At 45.5% G+C, this 24,503-nt stretch overlaps 1 protein-coding gene across 1 annotated transcript; it reads right to left on the reverse strand.

Moving 5' to 3' along the window:
• Positions 1-8,875: 8,875 nt before the first annotated feature.
• Positions 8,876-12,444, reverse strand: RTP2 (receptor transporter protein 2). The gene is made up of 2 exons (XM_061167909.1): positions 12,184-12,444; positions 8,876-9,383 (listed from the first exon to the last, which is right to left on the reverse strand). Exons 1-2 carry the CDS (start codon positions 12,345-12,347, stop codon positions 8,876-8,878), a joined length of 672 nt encoding a protein of 223 aa, XP_061023892.1. The 5' UTR covers positions 12,348-12,444.
• Positions 12,445-24,503: the final 12,059 nt, after the last annotated feature.

The following is a 24,503-nucleotide window of genomic DNA, read 5'->3' on the forward strand; positions in this document are numbered from 1 at the left end:
TAGGCCATTCAGGTAAGACCTAAATCAAATAGCTTATGATTATACAGTGGAAGTGACAAATAGATCCAAGGGATTAGATCTGATAGATAGAGTGCCTGAAGAACTATGGACAGAGGTTCATGACATTGTACAGGAGGCAGAAATCAAGACCATCCCCAAGAAAAAGATGTGCAAGATGGTTGCTGAGGAGGCCTTACAAACAGCTGTGAAAAGAAGAGAGGTAAAAGGCAAAGGATAAAAGGAAAGATATACCCATTTGAATGCAGAGTCCCAAAGAATAGCAAGAAGAGATAAGAAAGCCTTCCTCAGTGATCAATGCAAAGAAATAGAGGAAAACAATAGAATAGTAAAGACTAGAGATCTCTTCAAGAAAATTAGAGATTCCAAGGGAACATCTCATGCAAAGATGGGCTCAATAAAGGACAGAAATGGTATGGACCTAACAGAAGCAGAAGATATTAACAAGAGGTAGCAAAAACACACAGAAAAACTATACAAAAAAGATCTTCAAGACCCAGATAATCACGATGGTTTGATCACTACCTAGAGCCAGACATCCTGGAATGTGAAGTCAAGTGGGCCTTAGGAAGCATCTCTACAAACAAAGCTAGTGGAGGTGATGGAATTCCAGTTGAGCTATTTCAAATCCTAAAATATGATGCTGTGAAAGTGCTGCACTCAATATGCCAGCAAATTTGGAAAACTCAGCAGGGGCCACAGGACTGGAAAAGGTCAGTTTTCACTCCAATCCCAAAGAAAGGCAATGCCAAAGAATGCTCAAACTACTGCACAATTGCACTCATCTCACATTCTAGTAAAGTAATGCTCAAAATTCTCCAAGCCAGGCTTCAACAATATGTGAACTGTAAATTTCCAGATGTTCAAGCTGGATTTAGAAAAGGTAGAGGAACCAGAGATCAAGTTGCCAATATCTGTTGGATCATTGAAAAAGCAGAGAGTTCCAGAAATACATTTACTTCTGTTTTATTGTCTGTGCCAAAGCCTTTGACTGTATGGATCACAACAAACTGTGGAAAATTCTTCAAGAGATGGGAATACCAGACCACCTGACCTGCCTCTTGAGAAATATGTATGCAGGTCAAGAGGTAACAGTTAGAACTGGACATGGAACAATAGACTGGTTCCAAATAGGGAAAGGAGTACGTCAAGGCTGTATATTGTCACCCTGCTTGTTTAACTTATATGCAGGATACATCATGAGAAATGTTGGACTGGATGAAGTACAACCTGAAATCAAGATTGCTGGGAGAAATATCAATAACCTCAGATATGCAGATGACACCACCCTTATGGGCGAAAGCGAAGAAGAACTAGACAGCCTCTTGATGAAAGTGAAAGAAGAGAGAGAAAAAAATTGGCTTAAAGCTCAACATTCAGAAAACAAAGATCATGGCATCCACTTCCATCACCTCATGGCAAATGGTTGAGGAAACAATGGAAACAGTGGCTGACTTTAGTTTTTTGGGCTCCAAAATCACTGCAGATGGTGACTGCAGCCATGAAATTGAAAGACACTTACTCCTTGGAAGAAAAGCTATGACCAACCTAGACAGCATATTCAAAAGCAGGGACATTACTTTGCCAACAAAGGTCCCTCTAGTCAAGGTTATAGTTTTTCCAGTAGTCATGTATGGATGTGAGAGTTGGACTATAAAGAAAGCTGAGCACCAAAGAATTGATGTTTTGAACTGTGGTGTTGGAGAAGACTCTTGAGAGTCCCTTGGAGTGTAAGGAGATACAATCAGTCCATCTTAAAGGAGATCAGTCCTGAATGTTCATTGGAAGGACTGATGTTGAAGCTGAAACTCCAGTACTCTGGCCACCTGATGCAAAGAGCTAACTCATCTGAAAAGACCCTGATGCTGGGAAAGACTGAAAGCGAGAGGAGAACCGGATGACAGAGGATGAGATGGTTCAATGGCGTCACTGACTCAATGGACATGAGTCTGAGTAAACTCCGGGAGTTGGTGATGGACAGGGAGGCCTGACATGCTGCGGTCCGTGGGGTCATAAGAGTCCGACACGACTGAGCGACTGAACTGGACTGAGCTGTTTAGTTTTCTCTGTTAAGTTTCTCACAGGAAAAAATCTTTTTCTGCACAGTTTTGTTTTTTAAGTTCATTGAGATATCTGTGTGCCTCATGGATAAAGAAGAGACAAATCATCTCTGCTGATGTTCCACAGCCAAAAGACCATCAGAAACACATGTGTCACTGAACAAAGTTGAATTATTTGGCTCATTGCAAAGAGTGAGAATGCACTTGGCAACCATGAAGCATTTCAGCAAGGCAGTTTACAAAGGACACACTCTAGCATTGGGACTGGTGTCAGGTAGGGGGAGGATTAGGTAAAAGACTTTGCTCTGGTTTAAATGTTGGCAGAAAGTGGAGAAAAATTTATGATTAGATATCTCAATGGTTCCTATCTAGACAGTGAGAAGACAGATAGGAACACGGCGGAAGTCGTGACTGGTAAGATAGCAGCCAATATTATATTGGCCAGAAGAGGAAGTTATTAGTCATTTTTGGTTTTAGACCATGTTTGTGCTCTTATTTATATTCAATTGAGACTACAGAGTGGTCTTCTGTTTTTGTTGTTGTTTTAATTTATTTGACTATGCTGAGTCTTAGTTGTAGCACACGGAATCTTCAATGCCACATTCAGGCTCTTAGTTGTGGCATGTAAAGTCTAGTTTTCCGAGCAGGGATCGAACCCAGGCCCCCTACATTGGAAGCATGAAGTCTTAGCCCCTGGACCATCAGGGAAGTCCCCTTATGCTTGCCTTGATCTAGCATCATAGCAGAGTAGTCTAGTCTGAGACTGCTGCTCTGAGGAGTTTTGCTCAACAGGAGAGCACTAGGGCTATCTGTGAATACCAGGCTGGCTCCCAGGGGTTTCAGTTTTTCTCTTTCTCATCTTTTATGGAAACACTTTGATATATGAACACACACACATATGCATACATAATCCAAAGTTTTATATATTTTACTTCATAGGGACATTTATTCTTATTTAATGAATCTACTAAATGTATATAATGAATGTAGATATATGCATATTTAAATCATAAGAACGTAATTCACCTTCAATGTAGCAACAAACAAAAAGGAATAAAAAAGCCACATGGAAAATCAGCTATACTCTAGTTGTTCTCAACTGAATTCAAAAAACATGAACAATTAGGACCAGAAACAAGCTGCTACTTTCACTGATTATTAAATTAGTTAATTGACTTTATTTTCAGCATTGCATAAACAAAGGTTTCTGTGTTGTTTGAGCAAAGTTGTTACTTTTGTGACTTGCAGCCCAGATTCTCATTATGTACAGTGCACCTGAAGAGATCATCTATTGCTGTATCTAAAGATAAGAAATGAGACTATTCTAGCTCCTTGAGTGAGGAGAAAACATGGATGGAGAAAGATCAGAACAAGGAGGAAAACTGAATGCTACTTTAATACATAGAAGCATCTACGATAAAATATGTAGGCGTTCAACTGTTTCTAGAAGACACAAGGGTAGGATTGCGGTTCAGCACTATTTTTTTTTATATTTGTTTTTAATGAAAAGTTCTAAAAATGATAATAAGATGTCTCTCATGCTCCTTGCTCTCACTCCTTACTTGAGCCAAAAGAGCTGTCTTTGCCCAACTCCAGCCCTCCTTGCTTTTCTGCCTCTTTCTAGCCACTGTGCCCGATTCCTCTTGGGCTCCATCCTGCCCTCTTCTGGTAGCTGGTTGCTTATTCTTGCTGAGCATAAAATAAGCTCTGTCTCTAGGTCTCCCTTTATCTTTTTCTAACTCATTTACTTGTTTTTGGCTGTGCTGGGTCTTTGTTGCTCCGGTCGGGCTTTTCTCTAGCTGCGGCAAGTGGAGGCTCCTCTCCAGCCGCAGTGTGCAGGCCTCTCACTGAGGTGGCGTCTCTTGTTAGGGATCATGCGCTCCAGGCATTCAGGCCTCAGTAACTGTGGCTCACAGGCTCTAGAGTTCAGCCTTTGTAGTTGTGATGCATGGCCTTAGTTGCCCAAGGGCATGTGGAATCTTCCTGGAGCAGGAATTGAACTTGTGTCTGCTGCATTGGCAGGTGAATGCTCAACCACTGAATAACCAGGGAAGTCCATGGGTGTTCTTTTTTGTTCACTCAGCACGGGATGCCCTTAGCTCCCTCTGAGACCCACCCTTGACTCCCTGACCACTTCTACAAAATATACCCTTGCGTGACTGGTCTAAGAAACCATCCCTAACTCCTTATCCCCAGGTATGACTAAAATTGTCCCTTTCCTACCAGTGACTAGCACACATTGTGAGCCCTCCAAGTCAGTGACTATGTCTAATTGTCTTTGTGACCCTAGAACTTAGGACTACCAGGAGTAAAACAGACCAGAGCAGACAGATGTTGACTTATGGATGAAAATGGAAGGATAACAGGTGTATAACCATAGGATATACTCCATGCAGTTTTTCCTGGGTTGGTAACAGGTCTGCATTGACTCACTCCACCGTGTTGTTCGACTAGTGCCTAGAGATCCTGAGTCTTAGCACAAACTCCTTTCCACACCCCACTATCCTCTTCATCAGATACTCTGCGAGCAACTGCCAACCAGCAATCAACGAAAGCCAGATATACTGACTTAGTGGTGTGAAAATAGCACAAAGAGACACACAGGGGTTACAGGGCACTGACTTCTTGTAACACCTATAACACAGATGCTGTTACAGGGTATAAAAGAATTAATAAAGAAAACAAGAATAAGAAGACAGCCTCTTTTGACAGGCCACATGGGCTTCATGAGAGATGAGGAACAAATAACCACTCCACATCACAGGGACAAACGTCTGTGCCCACAGGCTTAATTTCACACCAAGTATCTGAGAAAGTTCTCTCCTAAACCTCTTGTCAGCCACACTAGCAGACAATTTTTGCACAGTTTTCAGACATTTCTGCTTCCAGGTTTTAGAACTCTGACTCTTGACTCCCCACCCCACCCCACTCCCGCTCCGCCAACCTTCAGGTCCAGCTGTCATCCGAATGATTGTGGGTGCCTCTGCCCTCTGGCAAAGTGCTGTGGTCTTTGTTCAGGATCTGAGTTGAGTCTCAATATATATAATAAATATAATATATTGAGCCCAAACAGGCTTATTTAGTTCTTTATTTCTTGGAATCCTGGGTTCTGTAACAGACAAACTAACCAGCTCACAAACCGGACATCTCATTAAGCCTCAGTTTTCCCCCTGTAAGTGTGGATAATTATAGTGCCTATTTCATGGGCTGTTACTAAGAGGAGATTAGAAATACTAGCTGACATGAAGTCTGCATTCCCTTCACTTCCAGCTGGGGTATCACGATACATGAAACACACAAGATTGTTCTTTGTGGGAACAAGGGTGTGGTAGAGAATATTGCAGCAACAAGACAAGAATTTAGTCAGTCGACCATTCTGATTAAGCAGTGACTTTGTGTCAGGTCCCGTGGATAGACAGATGAAATACAAGTGACAGTGGGGGACAGGCGCACATGCAAATGGTGACAATACGTGAAATGCAGTAGCAAAGGTAGCTTCAAGGGGTGAGGTCCTGACATCTCCGGGGGCTTAGCACAGTGCCTCACACACAATAAATGATTATATAAAAGCAAGTGTTTCTTGAGTCCTTCTCAATAAATGGTATGTATTATTAGTATCTGGAAATGAGGTATGGCTGGCTAATGAGAGTTTCATCCATTAGCAGGAAAGAGAATAAACAAGGGAGTGACTCAACCATGTAGATTATTAGAAAATTACCCCAGGATAGTGGTGGTATGCAGGGTGGGCTATGGGTTGGGGGGGAGGCTACAGCCATGATGATAATGAAGGAGACTACAGAGGCAAGGCATACAAATGATGAGTTCAGGCAGCAGAAACAGGAAGAAAAGGAAGAAGATCAACCCTGGAGGTACTTGGGAAGAGCAATCAACAGGGCATGGTGACCAATTCGTCCAGTGTGGGGAAGGGTAGTACAAGAGGTCAGGAGATAACTCCCAGATTTCTAAAATAGGAGGAGCAAATTTAGATGGCAGAATGATGAGATCAGCTTTGGTCATGCTGAGGCAACTTCCGGTGGACAGGTCAATTGATCTGGAGTTCGGTAGAAATAGTTATGAGAATTGATAAGGACCAGAAGTTCCTATGTAGTGAAAACCTAAATCATGGGGGGTGTATATAACAGAAAATCAGCAGAGCGAGAGAATCCCAGGGAATGTAAGGGATGCTGAGAGAAAGAATGCCATAGCAGCAGAAAGGAAACAGAAGTAGGAGACTAAGGAGCAAATGCTGACCTGGAACCTTCAAGGAGGGACAGCAAAAGGCTGCAGTGAGACAGAGATGGTTTGGCAATGGGGTGCAGGGTGACAGTTCTAAGGACATGGAAATGAGACTCCTAAGAATTAAGGAGGACATAAGAAGTAGAGATAAATATAATCTACTCTTTGAGAAACATGTCTTTGAGGGAATTTTTTAAAATACCTGGTAGTAGTTAGAGGGGATGTGAAGTTGGGGAAGTTTCATTTGAGTTAAATATGAAGAAGATACAGGTGTACTTATAATACTGAAAAGAAGGGATTGCTAAAGGAGAAGATGTTCATCTTCTAGAATTTTCCCCAGATCTCGTCTCATTCCACCTACTCTAGTCCCCTCACCCCTACTCCATTTTTAGTGGCTCTTCAACCCTCAGGCCCACCTCAGAGATTTCACCTTTGCTGACCCACCTGAGGCCTGACTCTCCCCCTGACACAATCTCAGCAGTCTAGCCCTAACTTCACACACCACGATTTCAGTAAGAGATGCTGCTGGAGCTGCTTTATCAAGCTGGGAACAGTTGGAGACCTCAGGAAACTTCATGATTCCTGGACTGCCCCGTTCATCTTCCCAGAAGACACCTCGTGTCTGTGGTTGAGCAAAACCCCTGAGGCACATGCTCTGCAGAGGCTCAGGCCCAGCTGAGCCTCCTCTGTGACTGGAAGAGGTGAATACAACCCCACATGCCTGCTAGTTTACAAATGCACCAGCATGAACTTTTCCTGCACCTCCACTACACCCCGTTGAAGAGATGTAGATTTTCCCAGACAGCCTAGCTCTCTGCTCCTGCAGGTCCATGGAGGAATCTGGACAAGTCACCAGAAGCCCTCTGCCAAAGCCAGACAAGGGTAAAGCCAGCCTGCACATAAATGTACAGGTGACAACAATGTCCACAGCAGCCCATCTCTGGAATCACATGCAGACAAACATGCTACCTTGAACTCCCATCTTCAGTTTTCAGGCCCTACTTGGGGCAGAAGCTCTAAAGGTGAGCTATAGAAAGGTGTGAATGTCCCTGAACAACTTGGAGTGTGAATGGGAGGGTTTCTTTTCCTATTCCAGATAATAATAAGCACAGGGTTATCTGATATCAGATCATGAATCAAATTACTGAGTCAAATCATCCAAGTCACAGCTATGCCTGAGAGAACAAATAAAGCAAATGCATTCTCCATCAGGGGGCAACCTCGTGGACTGGGCAAGGGGGAGGGGCTGGCAGACAGGCGCTGTCTCCACTGTGTGTCCCCCTGGTCATTGCCTGCCCTAAATGGAGGTACAGAGCCCCACTGCGACCTGGAGGATTCACATCCCCAGATCTGCCTCACCTGCCCTTTCCCTCAGCATCCCTGGCATTTAGAACAGCTATAGAAACTTCTACAAGGTATTTCCATACAGGATGGCAATATCACACACCATACTGCATCACATGTAAACAGTGGTACCACGGCTCACATATTTCTACAGAGCACAGGAATACATTCTCCCAAGTCCCAAACCAACACACACACACACACACACAGAGCCATCACTTGCAGTGAACGTTTATAACGCACCTCCTAACCAGGAAATAAATTTAGGTAACACTGGGATTCAAGAATTCCAGTCAACTGACAGAGCACAGAGGATATATATTTATTTGTGTATCTGTACCCCACCACATGTCCCTGTCCCCAGAAGGCTTCAGACTGCAGATACTTTAAACCTGTACCCACCTCTTATTTTATGAGACCACATACACTGACATGGGAATTTCAAATTCTAGACAAGTACTATTCAGTAGAAGTTTCTGTGAACATGTTCTATATCTGCACAGTACCACTAGGCACTAAGTCCTTGACATATGGCTGGTACAACTGAGGAACTGAATTTTTCATTTTATTTTAATTAATTTAAACTTAGCCACGTATGGCTAATGACTAACAGCATTGGACAGTGCAGTTCTAAATAATTCCAGCCAAGCAGGCTCTGCATTAGAGTTTCAAAAAAAGAAAATGGAGCCTTTCAGAATGGTGGGAGCTGGCTTTCCAGGAGAGGGACAGGGTAAAGACACATTGAATATTGATTGAAGATGCCTCGGGTGGAGCCACAGGCTGCCCCAAAGGGAACCATGGTGGGATGCTCAGAAGCAACTGAAGATGAACTTGAGAATCAGGCAGGGACAAGGGGTCCGCTAAGGGGGTCCTAAGCGGATATGGGATATGGAAATGAAGCATCAGAAGGGGTGGAGATGGAGGTGGAAGGAGGGGCTGCCCCCAGTGAGATAAGTACTAACACCAGACCTGGAGAGTTCTAAATCCACCTTAGACCCTTCTCCCCATGCCCCCATCACTGTGAGTTTTAATGGAAGGATTATTAAATACCTCCTGGAGGAACTTTCATTCTGCAGGGTAATAAACTGAGGTCCAGAGAGGTAACTGGGCTGTCCAGCATCATAAACTGAATCTGTAGCAGAAGCAGGACCAGAACTGCACCCCCTGCCTCCCCACTCTCACTCCCACGAGCCCTCCCCGACCCTCAGCCAGCTGCACTAAAGGAAGGTCGATCTCTGGAAGGAGAACTGCAGGTAGACAACGAGCAAACAGAGGGAGGCCCAGAAGAGGCACCAGCGAAGGGAGAAGAAGTTGTAGCCGGATCCCTCCCGGGCCCACGACTTGGAGGCACCGGAGAAGGTCGCCTCCTCCTCCAGCAGCTTCTCGCTGGGCTTCCAGTGCACGATGCCCTCCTGGCAGGCCTCGCAGAACTCGCCGCGGTGCGGCCCGCTGTCCGGGCGGCTGGCCACGTGGATGCGGTACTGGCCGCCGTCCTCGCCGTAGCACTGCTCACGCAGGCTGGTGATGAGGTTGTCCACCAGGCTCTCGATGTTCTCCTCCAGCATGCTCGACTCGTCCAGCCGCGCCGTGCCACACTCGTAGCACAGCTGCTTGAAGACGCGCATGCGCACCGAGCCGGCCCGCTGGGCGCGGTCCAGGTACATGTGGAAGAGGATGACCACGTGGGGCGACTGCCAGGTGTGCCAGCACCAGGTGCAGTGGAACCTGCGGGGAAGAGAGACAGGGATGGGCAAGGCGGGGCTTCCTTCCAGCCAGCCCTCCTGGAGGAGCCTGGGAAGGAAGGGCCCTGGGCGCCTGTGCCCGGAAGTCAAGGTGGAGTGTTTACTGCCCCCTGGGTACATTAGTGCCTGAGCCGGCGTCTCCGCCTCCTCTTGGAGAACTCCCCTGGGCCTAGGACAGCATCCTCATAAGCCAGACACTGGAGCCATCTGGCTTCCAGCATTGCTCTCCAGCCTACCTCCTGTGTACCCTCCTGTGGCCTGACATGGGTCTGGATGCTGCCCAGGGTCACTCCCGCCAGTCTGGACCTTATTTCTCATCTGTGAAATGCAGGATAATTGTGTCCAATAAGAATCCTTCTGCTCAGACCTCTCATGACTCTGATAAAGGGGATGACCACACATCTCACTCATGCATTCTGTATGCTCTGGGGCAAAGACTTGCCTCTAGCTGTCTCAAACACAGAACACAGAATTCACAGGACAGGCAGGCAGGTGGGTGAGATGGGCCGGCAGGGGGAAGACTATAGAGTTTTGTCCATGCACCTTCACAAAGCGCACTCTCCTATCCCTTGACAGATCATCCTTAGATCCCAATCCAGGGCTGCAGCTGAGGTTGAGAAGGTGTATCCTGGTTTGCATACCCCTCTGCACACATATACACACTCACACATTTGTGTACACACAGGCCCTCCACACACATATACACATCACATTTACATACACACTGGATGCTTTGTCTAACCAGGCCCCTTTGGGTTTCAGCCTCAGGAAATACAAGGGAAGTGGCCTGGGACTCGTATGGCTTAGGCTTCATCTCAGCTCTCCCCAGTGCTTGCACACCTTCAATGACAGAGAACTCATTACTGCCAATGGCAATTCCTTCCATCCCTGAGATAAAGCTCTTCCAGGGCCCTGCTCCTGAGGCTTTACGGCAGTCTTGGGTCCACTGAGTCGTCTGCCCTCACTGCTGACCAAGACCCCTGTAAATGGCCCTGAAGGACCTCTGATGAAGAACTCAGTTCAGTCCAACAGGTCCTGCACATCACCTACTGTGATGCCAAGCACCACACAGCCCAGGCTGTGGAATGGAGATGAAGCCAAGCCTGGCCCCAAACCCCAGGGCCCACAGACAGCACAAGCGCAGCACAGGATCCAGGGGAGCCTGAGGCAGGGTTGGCGGGCCAGAGCGTCCTCACTGGTCCTGAGCCAGCAGGGAGTGTCCCCCTCCATCCTGCCTCCCTGTGCTAGGCCAGAGCTGCGGGGCAGCCGGGTTACTGAGTCCCAACACTTATAGGTAGGGTGAGCCTCTGTGCAGAATATGCACAAGGGTGATGCTTCTCCAGCCCCGCCTGAGGCCAGCTGGGAGCCAGAAGTAGGACCAGCTGAGCCCTAAGGTGAGAGGAGCCACAAGCCTGCGGGGCTCAGCCTCCAATTTGCTGGGCCCCTGCACCTGAGTTTCCAGCCCTTCCACCCCTCCCACTTGCCGACTCAGCTTCACACTGTCAGTCTCCTCCTTCTGCACCTTTTAAAATCAAGCTAATCTGGAGATCTTTCCCCTCCCTCAAGCCAGATCTCAGGTCTTGTATCTCAAAGCATTGGAGCCAGGAGAAGGGAAACTTAGGATCATCTAGTCAGCCTTTCCTTTCATGGAAAGGGAGCCCTCTGCACACACACAGCTAGTCAGAGACAGAGCTGGGGCCCAGCCCATAACAGGTGCCCATCAGATGTGTCTTGCGTGGGTTTAAGTTTAAATGAGCCAATCAACCCCTGCCTCTCTGTCTTTTGTCCTACAGTCAGGTTCACACTAACATTTGCAGGTTTGGGGGAAGGAGTACAAGTGTAAGCTCCCCACCCACAGCCTGCCTCCTTCTGTCCCACCCCCAGCGCCACAAGGAACTTCACAGGCAAGCAAGCGTATGTGAACAGCCCAGTCTGTGTGTCCCGGTTCTGTGTGTTTACACCCCCAGGACACAGACACCTATTGGCCTCCTCAGGAGCCTAGGGTTACCATCTGCCCTTAATTCAGTGGACCCAGGGAAGAGTCCCACATCGACCCTGGACATGAGCTTGAAGCAGGTTGGGCAGGACATTCTCTTGGCCCCAACCACAACCATGACCTAGAAGAGGGAGAGGCAAGAGGACTTCAGATGGATGTGTCCTCTTGACCCAAGGACCCCTTGCTGTTTGAAAGACATGGAGCTCCTGTACCGTATGTGATGCTGTGCCCTGAGGACCTACTGAACTCCTGCCCAAAGATCTTTTTGTCACAGACCCATAGGTAAAAAAGCTGGAAGAGATTTGATTGATTACCTCAGGCCCACTCTCTGGTTTTGCAAATGTGAAAATGGAAACTACACAGGGAAAAGGATTTGCCCACATTCACAGTTGTTAGCTTCAAAGCCAGTTTCTAGAAATTAGCAGGTGAACAATAAATGTTTTTGTATTCAAATCTGATGTCATTGACTTGACTGCACAGACCTAGGACCAGAGAGAGCTAAGGCTTTCCCCAATGGACCACATGGCCTCCTCTGCTTTTTACTATGGAAAATGCAGACCTAGAGACAGGATACAACTTGCTAGGAACACTCAGGGAGTCAGTGGCATAGCTGGGATTAGAATCAAAGCTGGTTCGACCCACCTGGCAGTTCCTTCTCTGGCCTCTAACCTCTAACCTGAGTTGACCCTAGAATGGGGCTCCACGCATCTCTGCCTTGGTCCCTTGGAAGGTGCCCCCAGGGCTGTGCCACAGTGCTCCCCACAGCCCCTCACACCCCACCTCTTACCTGCCTGAGGCATGCTGTTCCAGATACTGCTTCCAGCCAGGGGCCAGTTCATTGGGCTTGAGGTTGGGGTCTATGATGAGCTCCCAGCTGTCGGCTGGCTTGGCCACCTCCATCTTCTCATAGAAGACTTTCTTCCACTCACAAGTGGTCAGGCTAGTACACATGGTCCTGTTGGCAGGGCTGGGAGTTTGAGCTCAACCTGAGTGAGAACACAGAAAATGGCCAGGTAGGTGCAGAGCAGTGCAATCTCTGAGGTCTGAAAATCTTCCTTGTCAGGACCAGAAGGAAACAGGACCCAGCAACCTCCTTCGTCACCCTGGTACCTGTTGCCATGGCAGCTGAGGCCAGGGCTGGGTAAGAGGGAAGTCCCAAAGGGGAGTCCCAGGGCCCCGAGCTAGGCTGGGGATTCAGGGCTGGGCAGTGATGCAAGGGCAGTGAGCAGGGTAAAGGACTGAGCCCCGGACCACACTCACCCAGGCTTCCCAGGTCTCCAGGAGGCAAGGACGATTCGGTGTTTCTGTTTCACCCCTACCAGTCTTCCAGGCATTCTACACTTCATGTACTATGGTGACTGGGATACCCTAGGGGACCACGGAGAAACGAAGGAGTGGGAAATGCAGAGCCTATGGCATCCACACCCCCTGATGTGCTGAAACCGTCCTTTTCCATGTGCCAAGCACTAACTGCTTGACCTGTGCCCTGGCCAAGGCAGGGATTACCCCCTGCTTCACCCAGATCAGAAGGTTGAGGTTTATACACCTCCAAGTGGCTCATCCATGAGCCAGATTCAGCTCCACCAAACCCAAACCCATATGTTCATTTTGTCATTGTTCAGTCACTAAGTCATGTACGACTCTGTGACCTCATGAACTGCAACATGCCAGGCTTCCCTGTCCTTCACTGTCTCCCAAAGTTTGCTCAAACTCATGTCCATTGAATCGATGATGTGATCCAACCATCTGATCCTCTGTTGCCCACTTCTCCTCCTGCCTTCAGTCTTTCTCAGCATCAGGGTCTTTGCTGCAGTCCTGACACATAAGGGAAGTGACACATTGAGAAAGAGGTGACATGTGGTCCTACTACTTGGGGAGCTCACAGACCAGAGCTGAGAGTCTCACCAGAGTTGGTGAGACAGAATATAACTTCACATGCTGTGAGAAGTATGGTGATAAACATTTTAGATTCAGAAATTCATAGACTTGTTGAGCTCGTATTCGGTTCCTAATCCCAGGTAGCTGCTGGGGGAGCAACCTGGTTCTGTGCTGACGGCTACTGTTGCCTCCACTGGTGCTGAAAGAGGCAGGCAATAGGGTACCCACAGCTCCCTGATGCCCAATTTAAATACCTTTGAGACTAGGAGGGAACCTGGCCCCATATTTGCATAATCCAAATGAAGGCACAGTCGCTGGAGAGAGGCAGCTTCAGCAGGGAAAAGACAAGGCGACCTGGCGGCTGACTCCAGCTCTGCCCCAAGGTCTGCATGGCCTTAGACTCTGTCATTTCCCACAGTGGCGCTCAGTCTTCTCACCCACACAGGGGAGGCTCTGATAGAAGGGCTCTTCCAGCCATAGTCTGGGCTTCCCAGGTGGAACTAGTGGAAAAGAACCCACCTGTCAATTCAGGAGACATAAGAGATGCAGATTCGATCCCTGGGTCAGGAAGATCCCTTGGAGGAGGGCATGGCAACCCACTCCAGTATTCTTGCCCGGAGAATCCCATGGACAGTGGACCCTGGTGGGCTACAGTCCATAGGGTCGCAAAGAGTCAGACACAACTGAAGCAACTTAGCACACATGTACACTGGCTGTAGTCACCTTTCGGTTCTTCAGCCAGGAAATTGGATCACAGAGTGAAGAGCTTGCAGAACTAAAAGGAGCCAGAAGGAAAGCTTTCAGTGTTGAACTCCAGACTTGGTTTTTGCCCTGAGTGCTGTTCACCTCAGGTGGGGTCATGGGAAACACCACTGGAACGCCTCTCAGAGGGGGTCGTGTCCTCTACCAGCTGTATGCTGAAGACCTCAGAAAGACAAAACTCTGACTTAGAGACCGTGACTGAGAGCACTAGAGGGGCCCTTTATTGTTTTTTTTTTGGCGGGGTGTGGGGAGGCCTACTCTTTATTTTTAAATATCTGATTTCCTCATTGAGCTCCTCATCTCTTCCCTGAAATCTCGTGACGCTGAATTAAAACTGCTTCTGCCCAGAAATGGAAATGATCTGGCCAAGGAAATTCCTGGGCTCAGGACTGGGGCTCACTCCTCGAAGGAGGTGCTCTTAGCGGTCGGTTAGCAGCCAGGCAGGCTGGGGGTTCCCGGGAGTCCTGGGCCCTGAATGACTTGAGGAGCTCATGGCCCAGCCCAGAGCCATGTGCCAGGAGCTACTCTCTTGAAAATACTGTATCATTGTTCTCAGAACAAATGACAATGAAGAAGAAAACAAAAAGAGGGCAGGATTGTCAGGGTTTACCTGCTTGCTTTTACGCAAATGATGCAATCCCCTTAGGCCTAGAATGAGACTTAATTTGAGTGGGAGCACTCTAAGCAGAGACCAATATAAGTCACCCTTCTGTAGCACAGTCCTGTTTTCTCTCAAGAAGAAATGCTTGTGATACAACCAAATTACACCTCACAATTACAACCTCACTTGTCTGCAAAGAGCACTGGGTTGCTCCTGGAGCCGCAGTGTAAGAGCTCACTAATGTAGCTGTGGCCACATCACACACTGGCAGTTTCACTCTGCACGGTGGCCATATTTTTTAAAAAATGTTTATTGGAGTAGAGTTGATCTACAATGTTATGTTAGTTTCAGATGTACAGCAAAGTGAATCTGTTATACATATACATATACATACATCCACTCTCTTTTAGATTCTTTTCCCATCTAGGCCATTACAGAGTATTGAGTAGAGTTCCCTATGCTACGCCATAGATTCTTACTAGTTGTCTATTTTATACGTAGTGGTATGTACATGTCAATCTCAATCTTCCAACTTATCCTTCCTGCCTTATCCACTGTTAATCGTTAAGTTTATTTTCTTTTTTTCACTTATGACTTCAGTTTTATTCCAACTGTAACTTCCAGAGGGGGAAAAATGATCTTTTTTTTTTTTTTCTATCTTTTACATGTTCATACTGAACAGCATGAAACACATCAGGATCTTTGGGGGGAGGGGAACTTGTACTTCCTTATTAACATAACATAACTAATAAAGTTGACAACAGGCTTAGAAAGAAATATCTCTTTTAGTAGCATTTCCAAAGATTGCCATTATTGATGTGAACCAACTATTGAGACTTACAGGGTTCATAAGGTTATTTTTTACATCTGTAACTCTATTTCTGTTTTGTAGATAAGTTCATTTGTACCTTTTTTTAGATTCTGCATATAAGCAATATCATGATATTTCTCTTTCTCTGTATGACTTACTTCATTCAGTATGACAATCTTTAGGTCCATCCATGTTGCTATAAATGGCAAAATTTCATTCTTTTTTTATGGCTGAATTGTATTTCATTGTATATATGTACCACATCTTCTTTATTCATTCCTCTGCCACTGATGGACATCTAGACTATTTCCATGTCTTGGTTATTGTAAATTGTGCTTTGGAAAACATTGGTGTGCATGTATCTTTTCAAATTATGGCTTTCTTCAGATATATGCCTAGGAGTGGGATTGCTGGATCCTATGGTAGCTCTATTTTTAGTTTTTTAAGGAACCTCTATATTGTTCTCCATTGTGGCTGTATTATATTCCCACCAACAGTGTAAGAGGGTTCCCTTCTCTCCACACCCTCTGAGCCATTTATTGTTTGTAGAGTTTTTGATGATGGCCATTCTGATCAGTGTGCAGTGATACCTTATTATACTTCTGATTTGCATTTTCCTAATAATTAGTGATGTTGTACTTTTTAACCATCATATATCACTTTTGGAGAAATGTCTATTTAGATCTTCTGAACATTTTTTGATTGGGTTTGTTTTTCTTAATTGAGCTGCATGAGCTGTTTGTATATTTTAAAGATTAATCCCTTGTTAGTTACTTCATTTGCAAATATCTTTTCCTATTCTGGAGGGTTGTGTTTTCATTTTGTCTATGGTTTCCTTTGCTGTGTGATAGGTTTTAAGTTTAATTAGGGCCCATTGTATTTTTTTTTTCATTACTCTAGGAGGTGGATTAAAAAGTCTTAATGCGACTTATGTCAGAGTGTTCTACCTCTGTTTTCTTCTAAGTTTTACAGTGATTGGCCTTACATTTGGGTCTTTAATCCATTTTGAGCTTATTTTTGTGTGGTGTTGGGGTGTGTGGTCTCAGGACTTTATGAAGCTCAGGTGCTTAATGTCTCATCACAGAAAAAATTCAGTGAGAGACAAAGTGATAGGTAAGAAGTGGATTTATTTAGAAACACACTCCACAGACAGAATGTGGGCCATGTCAGAAGGAGAGAAATGTCCCCTGCTTAGTTTTTAAAAGATAAAATAGAAGGACAGGAAAGCTTCCCAGGTGGCTCAATGGTAAAAATGCACGTGCAGGAGTCTCAGGTGATTTGATTTGGATTTGATGCCTGGATTAGGAAGATTCCCTGGAGAAGGAAATGGCAACTCACTCCAGTATTCTTGCTGGGGAAATCCCATGGACAGAGGAGCCTGGTGGATTACAGTTTTGGGGGTTGCAAATAATCAGACATGATTGAGCACACATCACGCATAGGAGGACAGGAAAATCTTAATGTGAACTGATGCCAGTAAGGATGGGAAAAAAAGAATCTGAAAAATAATTTATACTAGAGAGTAAATTCTGTGATGATAAAGTAGCCAAAGGTGCAAAATGCATTATAATTATTTAATCTGTGTTGCTCTCTGCACAATTAAGTCAAGACCAAGAGGGCGAGGGAACTCTTAAGCTTCAATCCAGAGTGGTTTCAATATCCAAGGGGACCTATTGATGTAAACTGGTCAGAGTACAACACCAAACTCATGGGTAGCTTCAGTTTCCATATGGGAGTCCAAGTCTTTCTTCCAAGAGACTTTACATGATGTAAGAAATAGCAGAAGTCACAAACCAGTTCTTGAGACATTAGGAAACAGCTAAGGAAACAATGAAACAAGAAAAGAAACAGATTATTTCTTCACCTTAAAATCTAGTTGGAAGGAAAATCCTGATTAGCCTTAATTATAGTAAAAGTTAATAGTGACAAAGTGCTTGCTTTGCATCATGAGTTTTTCTTAGTACTTTACATATGTTAATTAATTTAAACACACAAGAATTCTATGAGGTTGATAATATAATTATTATCCCCATTTTACATATGAGGAAATTGAAGCATCAAAAGTCTAAGTTATTTACTGGCAGTCACCTAATTAATGGGCTTCCCAAGTGGCTCAACTGTAAAGAATCAACCTGGAATGCAGGAGACGCAGGAGACTCAGGTTCGATCTTTAGGTTAGGAAGATCCCCTGGAGGAGGATATGGCAACCCACTTCAGTATTCTTGCTTGGAGAATCCCATGGGCAGAGGAGCCTGGTGGGCTATACTCCATAGGCTCACAAAGAGTTGGACACAACAGTAGCGACTGAGCTTGCATGCATGCACTTGGTTAATCAGTGACAGTTCCAAGATTTGGACCCAAACAATCTGGCTTACCAATATGTACCTTTTATACTTTAAGCTTGTCCCTAGGTCCAGATTTATTAAAAGTAATAAACTCACTATAAAATGTCAAGCAATACAACAATACATTAAAGAATAGGCCAAAGTTCTACATTCTCTTCTCTCTACCTCTCCCTGCCCCTCACTATTTTGTCATTATTATTGGTAAAAAATTTTACTTTATTTGACTATAAAATGTGTTTGAATTAAAAAGGAAGTGTAATGATTTTAAGTGTTGTGTAGCACCGATATATTTCTAGTCTGGTATATAATGACTTATGAAGTGCAGAGCCTTATTCCCGAGCTTGTGTTCAGACACCCCATCTGGCTCCAGCCATCAACCCCTCAGCTGCAGCGTCCCCTTGAGCCTCGCACGTGCTGTGCTGCCCACACCATACCTTGTGAAGTCATTAGGATACTGCCTCTGTGTAAAAATAGACTATCAAAAGCTGAAGAAAAGTGGTTAATTTGTGATATGAGGTCACACTTCGGCAATCTGTGATTCCAGTAAAAGGCAGCAAGCCTTTGTATACATTTCTTGAGTTTTCGACTTCAGGATTCTCGAAAGTTCAGGCAAATAGTCTCCGGCAATGTGAAGGGTCTGCTCTTGGCATAAACCTTTCTATGGGGAGACAGAGACCTGGATACTTATATCAAATTTGTGATAACCTCAGATCGACCACTTTCATTCTTGAGTATCTTCTATTTCCAAATGTCAGAAGTGCCCGCCTCCCCAGCTCTGTTCACTGATGAGATTTTGGTGTCTAGAGGCACCATGAAAAGCAAAGTGCTCTCTCCAACCCTAATGCAGATGTCTGGTCCTTAATCTTACTGTTCCTACCGACCCCTGTCTGTGCTTCCATGTATTTTTGCTTCTGGTAGCCCCGTAGCTTCCTCCAGCTTTGTCTTATGGATTCAAGGGACTATAGGTATTGAGATCTATTTTTAAATCCATAAATAGACAGTTATTGATTGACTCCCTGTCAGTGCAGAGTGAAGCTCTGAGGCTATTGGGATGAACAAAACACAGTCCCTGCCCTTCTAGATTCAGTCTGAGGCAGCACAGAGGTGGCTTTGTGGTCTTGAAACAATCGTACCTTCTCTGCAATGACATTCTATCCATGAACATGTGGCTCTCTTGCTAGAATAAGCTCCTTCTCTTCTTCTCTGACCCGTGAATTGTTTTAGGGTTTTGTTGATTTTTTAAAAAATTTACAGATAAATGGGATTTTTCCAGTTATCATTTTGTTATTGAATTTTAACTTAATTGCATTGTTCTGAGAGAATGCAGTCTGTAATGGTACCAAACCTTTGACATTTTCTGAGGCTGCTGTTGCCCTTTCTTTATTGTGCTTTTCTGTGTTTAGGCTTTTAAATTTTGTATTGAATATATTTTGAGAGATGATGTAATATTACAGTTAAAACCTCAAATTCTAGATCCATTATCTGTATTTAGTTCCAGTTCTGCCTGTTACTGGCAGCATAAAATTGGGTGATTATCTGTCTCCATGTCCATAGAGTAGGGATAGTACTGGAGACTTTGCAATGGTATTGAGAGGATCAATGAGTTCGTACTTATACAAAGCTAAAAGCACAGAGTGAATGCTCCACAAATGGTATTTATTATTATCATTTCACTATATTATATTGCTATTAGTATGTTCCACTTATGAAACATTCTGAAAATGATGAATTTATACAGCTGGAGAACAGATTAGTAGTTGTCAGGGATTAGGGATGAAGAGAGAAAGAGGATAACTGAAGGGGTAGCACGAGGGAGCTTTGTGGTGATGGCACAGTTGTGTATCTTGATTGTGGTGGCCATAAATCTATATAGAAGATAAAACTGCACATGGCTATCCACACACACACACACACACACACACATGTGCATGCACCAATTCATGTAAAACTGGCAAAATATGAAGATCATCTATGGTTACACCATCTGAATCACTGTCCTGACTTTGATATTGTGCCTGGTGGCTCAGACAGTAAAGAATCTGCCTGCAATTCAGGAGACCCAGATTCAGTCCCTTGGTCAGGAAGATCCCCTGGAGAAGGGAATGGCTACCCACTCCAGTATTCTTGCCCAGAGAATTTCATGGACAGAGGAGGCTTGTGGGCTATGCCATGCAGCCACAACACAACTAAGAGACTAACACCTTTATAGTTACATAATACTTTACCACTGGGGGAAACTGGCAGAAGGGTACACAGGACCTCTACGTACGACTTTTGTGACTTCCTATGAAGCTATAATTATTTAAAAGTAAAAAAAATTTTTTTAAAGATCCTAGAAGTGAAGGTAAAAGTCACTCAGTCATGTCTGACTCTGAGACCCCATGGACTGTAGCCCACCAGGCTCCTCTGTCCATGGAATTCTCCAGGCAAGAATACTGGAGTGGATAGCCATTCCCTTCTGTGGATCTTCCCAACCCAGGGATCAAACCCAGGTTTTCCAAATTGCAGGCAGATTCTTTACCATGAATCTATAATTATTTAAAAGTAAAAAAAAAATTTTTTAATGATCTTAGAACATTGTGAATATTCATTAAATGTTATTTAGTATCATTATTATTGTCATCACTGTTTTCCAAATTTTTATGCACTTCACTTGTATTAATTTCAAAATTAAACACACAGCAATAAGTTATTTTTAAAAGAAAGATTATGCCTTAGCAGTTATGAGTTGTAATTATGTAGGAACTTTAAGCCCCATGGCAACTGTTAAGTAGAGTTTTTGTAAGCCCCTCTTGAACTGTGACAGTAACAGAAGGTTTGACCAGGGAAGCCCCAAAGCCTGGGTGTGTAAGTGTTGGTCTCCTGGACTCAGAAAACACTGGGAACAACAGATGAGAAGGGGCCAGCCTCCAGCAATTAGAACTCTGGGGTCTGGATGCCTGAATTCTAGTCCTAGGACGCCCCCAGCGAGAGAAATTACCCATCACTGTCTCCCATCTCCCAGTTACATAGGCTGGAAAAGCCAGAGTCATGGTTTCTTGAAGTGGCTTGGGAGACCATCCTGGACTGTCTTTTCATTTAGAGCCAGAACCTGAGGACCAGAAGAAGCTTCCTGACCAAGAGCAAAGACCTTGAGTAAAGGCCAGAGCTATTTGTCTGGGACAGCACTGTGTGAAGTCCACATCAGCAGGGATTGGCTGATGTCACACCCACCCACACAACCACACACACCTACCCAGGGTCGCTGAATATGACTAGGAGGGCTCAATTTAGGGCCCCTCACCGGGCCCTCGGCATGGAAAGGGAGCAGCTAGGCAGCCAGGCCACACCTGATACCAGGCCCCTGAAGTTCAGGGCCACACTCTGACATGAGGCTGCTATTGTCATGTCATGCCATGTTCCATGCCATGCCTCTCCATTTCCTCTCCGTCTTCCTTGAAAGTTTGTGATTTTACATGGAAGAGAATTCTAGTTCTGAGATCCTGAACTCTCTCCTAGCCTGTGTTGTACAGTCAGAGAAGCCTTGCACATGAAGATAGCACGATGACGCAGAATTTACTTTTACCTCATCACCCAGCACACAAAGGTACTGTCTGCGTGAGCAGCCTCCGACCTCAGGTTGGAAGGCAAAGTTTCCACTCCCTGCCCAGCGCTTACCCTTCATGTGTTCTCCTTTCTGAGCCTCAGATTCTTCATCTGCCAAATGGATTCTTTCTTGACTGGCAAGATGGCATTGAAGATTAAGTGAGCTCATGGAAATGAAACCTCCTGGTGATCTCTAAAGTTAGTTATTCTTATTAGTGTCATCTCCTTTGAGCCCCCCCCTCCCCTCCTTTCCAAGGAGAGCTGCAAAAGCTAAACTCAAAGGAATGACTTTCTGAGTGGAAATTTACACTCCCAAGCAGGTCTCTAAAGGAGAGATTTGATGGCCAAAGGCTCTCAAGTCACATCCCATAGGCCACTAGCCATTTCTGTTGGATAACTTTGCTGAGGAAGGAGGGTCATAGAAAAGGAAGAAGCACAAAGCCTAAGAGGCCAATTAGAAAAAAACTGCACAGGCTCATGTACATCTTGGGGGCTTCCCAGGTAGCACAGTGGTAAAGAATCCTCCTGCCAAAGCAGGAGATCCAGGAGACATGGTTGTCTCTGGGAAGATCTTTTGATCTCTGGGAAGATCCCCTGGAGTAGGAAATGGCAACCCACTCCAGTATTCCTGCCTGAAAAATTCCATGGACACAGGAGCTTGGCAGGCTACAGTCCATGGGGTCGTAGAGAGGTGACCATGACTTGCCACTGAGATACTCATTTACTCTGTCTTTCCCTGGAACCAGTGAAGGGCACCTGTGCCCTTCACGGCTTGGTCTACCCTGCCACCTTGTGGCTCTTTGCTAGACTGCACTAATAGAACTGCCTCATATAATCTGGGTGCCAGAAGAGCTATGAAACCAACTGGAACCCTTAATCACATACTCACTCTTTCAGTCTGCCATTCAAGAAAACTATACAGATGCTCATGGTTTTCTAGGCTGAGAAAATTCATGAATGCATGGTCTTTAAAGAGTTCCCAGGGTGAGGGAAAGGAGAAGAAGAAAAAAAACACAAGCTAAACAGAGGCTGTAACACTGCTTACAAGGACACTAAAGACTGGTATGTTGGGAAAACGATGAATTTCTCCATGAGACTGAAAGAGAGGGAGCTCCAGGTAGGAACAGAGGGAGATGAGGTGTAGCCCCATTTTCAACAAATGCTGTGTGTGAACCCCCAAGAAAAAAGGAGGGTCACAGGCCACCCCTGGAATGCAGCTCAGTTCAGGGGGTACAGAAGCTGTTCATTCTACACAAAATAGCCCCAGACTCATGTGGTCACGCTCTGTCCTCTTTTGAGATTCATAAACAGGCCCATGCTCTTGACTCTTTCTGTGATCAGAACCAGTGGGATGGGATCTTGGAAAAATCTCAAGCTTGATTGGGACCTTAGAGTGATTTAGTTCAACTCTCCCCGCAAGTCAAAGTTACTGCCACCTCACTGTGCATTTTCTGCTTCGTCCCCTCAGAAGTGAGCCCAGAAGCTCACCTCAAAGCCCATCCCATCCTTAGACATCTATGTGAAAATCCTTCATTCAACCCAATTGAGTTCCTCCCCTTTATAAATCTTGGCTCAAGTTTCGCTCCCCTCAGGCCACACTGAAGAAGTGATACCATATAGGAAGACATAGGAAGAAGACAATCATTTAGTGGCTGCACTCTGGTTGTAGACATAGAAAATCATGGCAGTGATTTTACAGAAAAGAATACTGGTTTAGCTATTGGGAAAGGTGTGTCTGAGTCCTCCTAGAATCTTTGCTTACTGTCACTTGTCATCCTTTTATGTACGGTGAAGGGGCTGGATGAGAGTCGAGATTCTCACCTCTCACCAGGGAGCGGGCAGCAGTACGTTTACACGCTCACGATGGCAGAGGTCTGGATTAGGTCACCACCAGGGTCAGCGCAAACTCTCCAGGACTTTTCAAAATACCGCTAACTATAATAGTCTCCTGTTCCTGTTAGGGGACTTTTATCAAACCTGTAAAGATCTGTATACATATTCTCAGAGATCCCTATTCTGCTGAGATTTCGTGGCTCTCAGAGCTTTCTCCCCTCTGCATGCTGGAAGTGTCCTTACTCACTGAGCTTAGTTACTTTGTTTCCTTGTTCTCTTCTGAGATGAGACATACTTCCCTCCCTCCCCTGCAGCCGCCATTGATAAGAAAGACAGGTGGTGAGAGGGGAAAGAGAAGAGATACTGCCCGACTCCTACCAAGAGACCTCTTGTCTAGGAGAGGTCAGGTATGCGCCCCTCCCCACCCCCTGCAGTGCTTTGCTGTGACATGACTGAGGCCACCGTGCAAAGCCCTGTGCCCGGAGTTAAGAAGTCCCTCCAAATCTTAGTTCCCTTCACCTCGGACAGTAAAGAGAAAGTGTAAAGAAGACGCGTGGGGAGAGCACCTCACCACCCCCTCCCATGGATAACTCCTGTCCTGTGCTGAATTGCTGCCACTGTGCTGTATGCGCTCAGTCGTGCCCTACACTTGAGACCCCATGCACTGTAGCCCACCAGGCTCTTCTGTCCATGGGATTTTCCAGGCAAGAATAGTGGAGTGGGTTGCCATTTCCTTCTCCAGGGGATCTTCCCAACCCAGGGATTAAACCCATGTCTCTTGCATCTCCTGCATTGGCAGATAGGGTTCTTTACCACTAACACCACTTGGGAGTCCCATGGGCTAAAGTATGCATCCCCATTCTTATGTTGAAATCCTAACCCCCAGTACCTCAAAATGTGACCTGATTTGGAAACAGGGTCTTGGCAGATATAATTAGTGAAGATGAAGTCAGTATGGTGGGTGCTACTCCCATGTGATTGGTGTCTGTATTAAAAGGGGAAATATGGACACAGATACACACACACACACACACACACACACACACACACACACAAACGGGGAGAATGCCAGGTGAAGATGAAGACAGAGATCAAGGTGACGCTTCTACAAGCCACGGAGTCACAAGGGTTTCCAGTAAACTAATGGAAGCAAGAGGAGAAGACTGGAATAAGATCCTTCCTCAGTGAGCTGCAGGAGACTCCAGTTTGATTCCTGGGTCAGGACATCCCCTGGAGAAGGGTAGGCTACCCACTCCAGTATTCTTGGGCTTCCCTGGTGGCTCAGCTGGTAA

The sequence above is a fragment of the Dama dama genome, chromosome 19 (assembly GCF_033118175.1).
Source record: "Dama dama isolate Ldn47 chromosome 19, ASM3311817v1, whole genome shotgun sequence".
Taxonomy (NCBI): domain Eukaryota; kingdom Metazoa; phylum Chordata; class Mammalia; order Artiodactyla; family Cervidae; genus Dama; species Dama dama.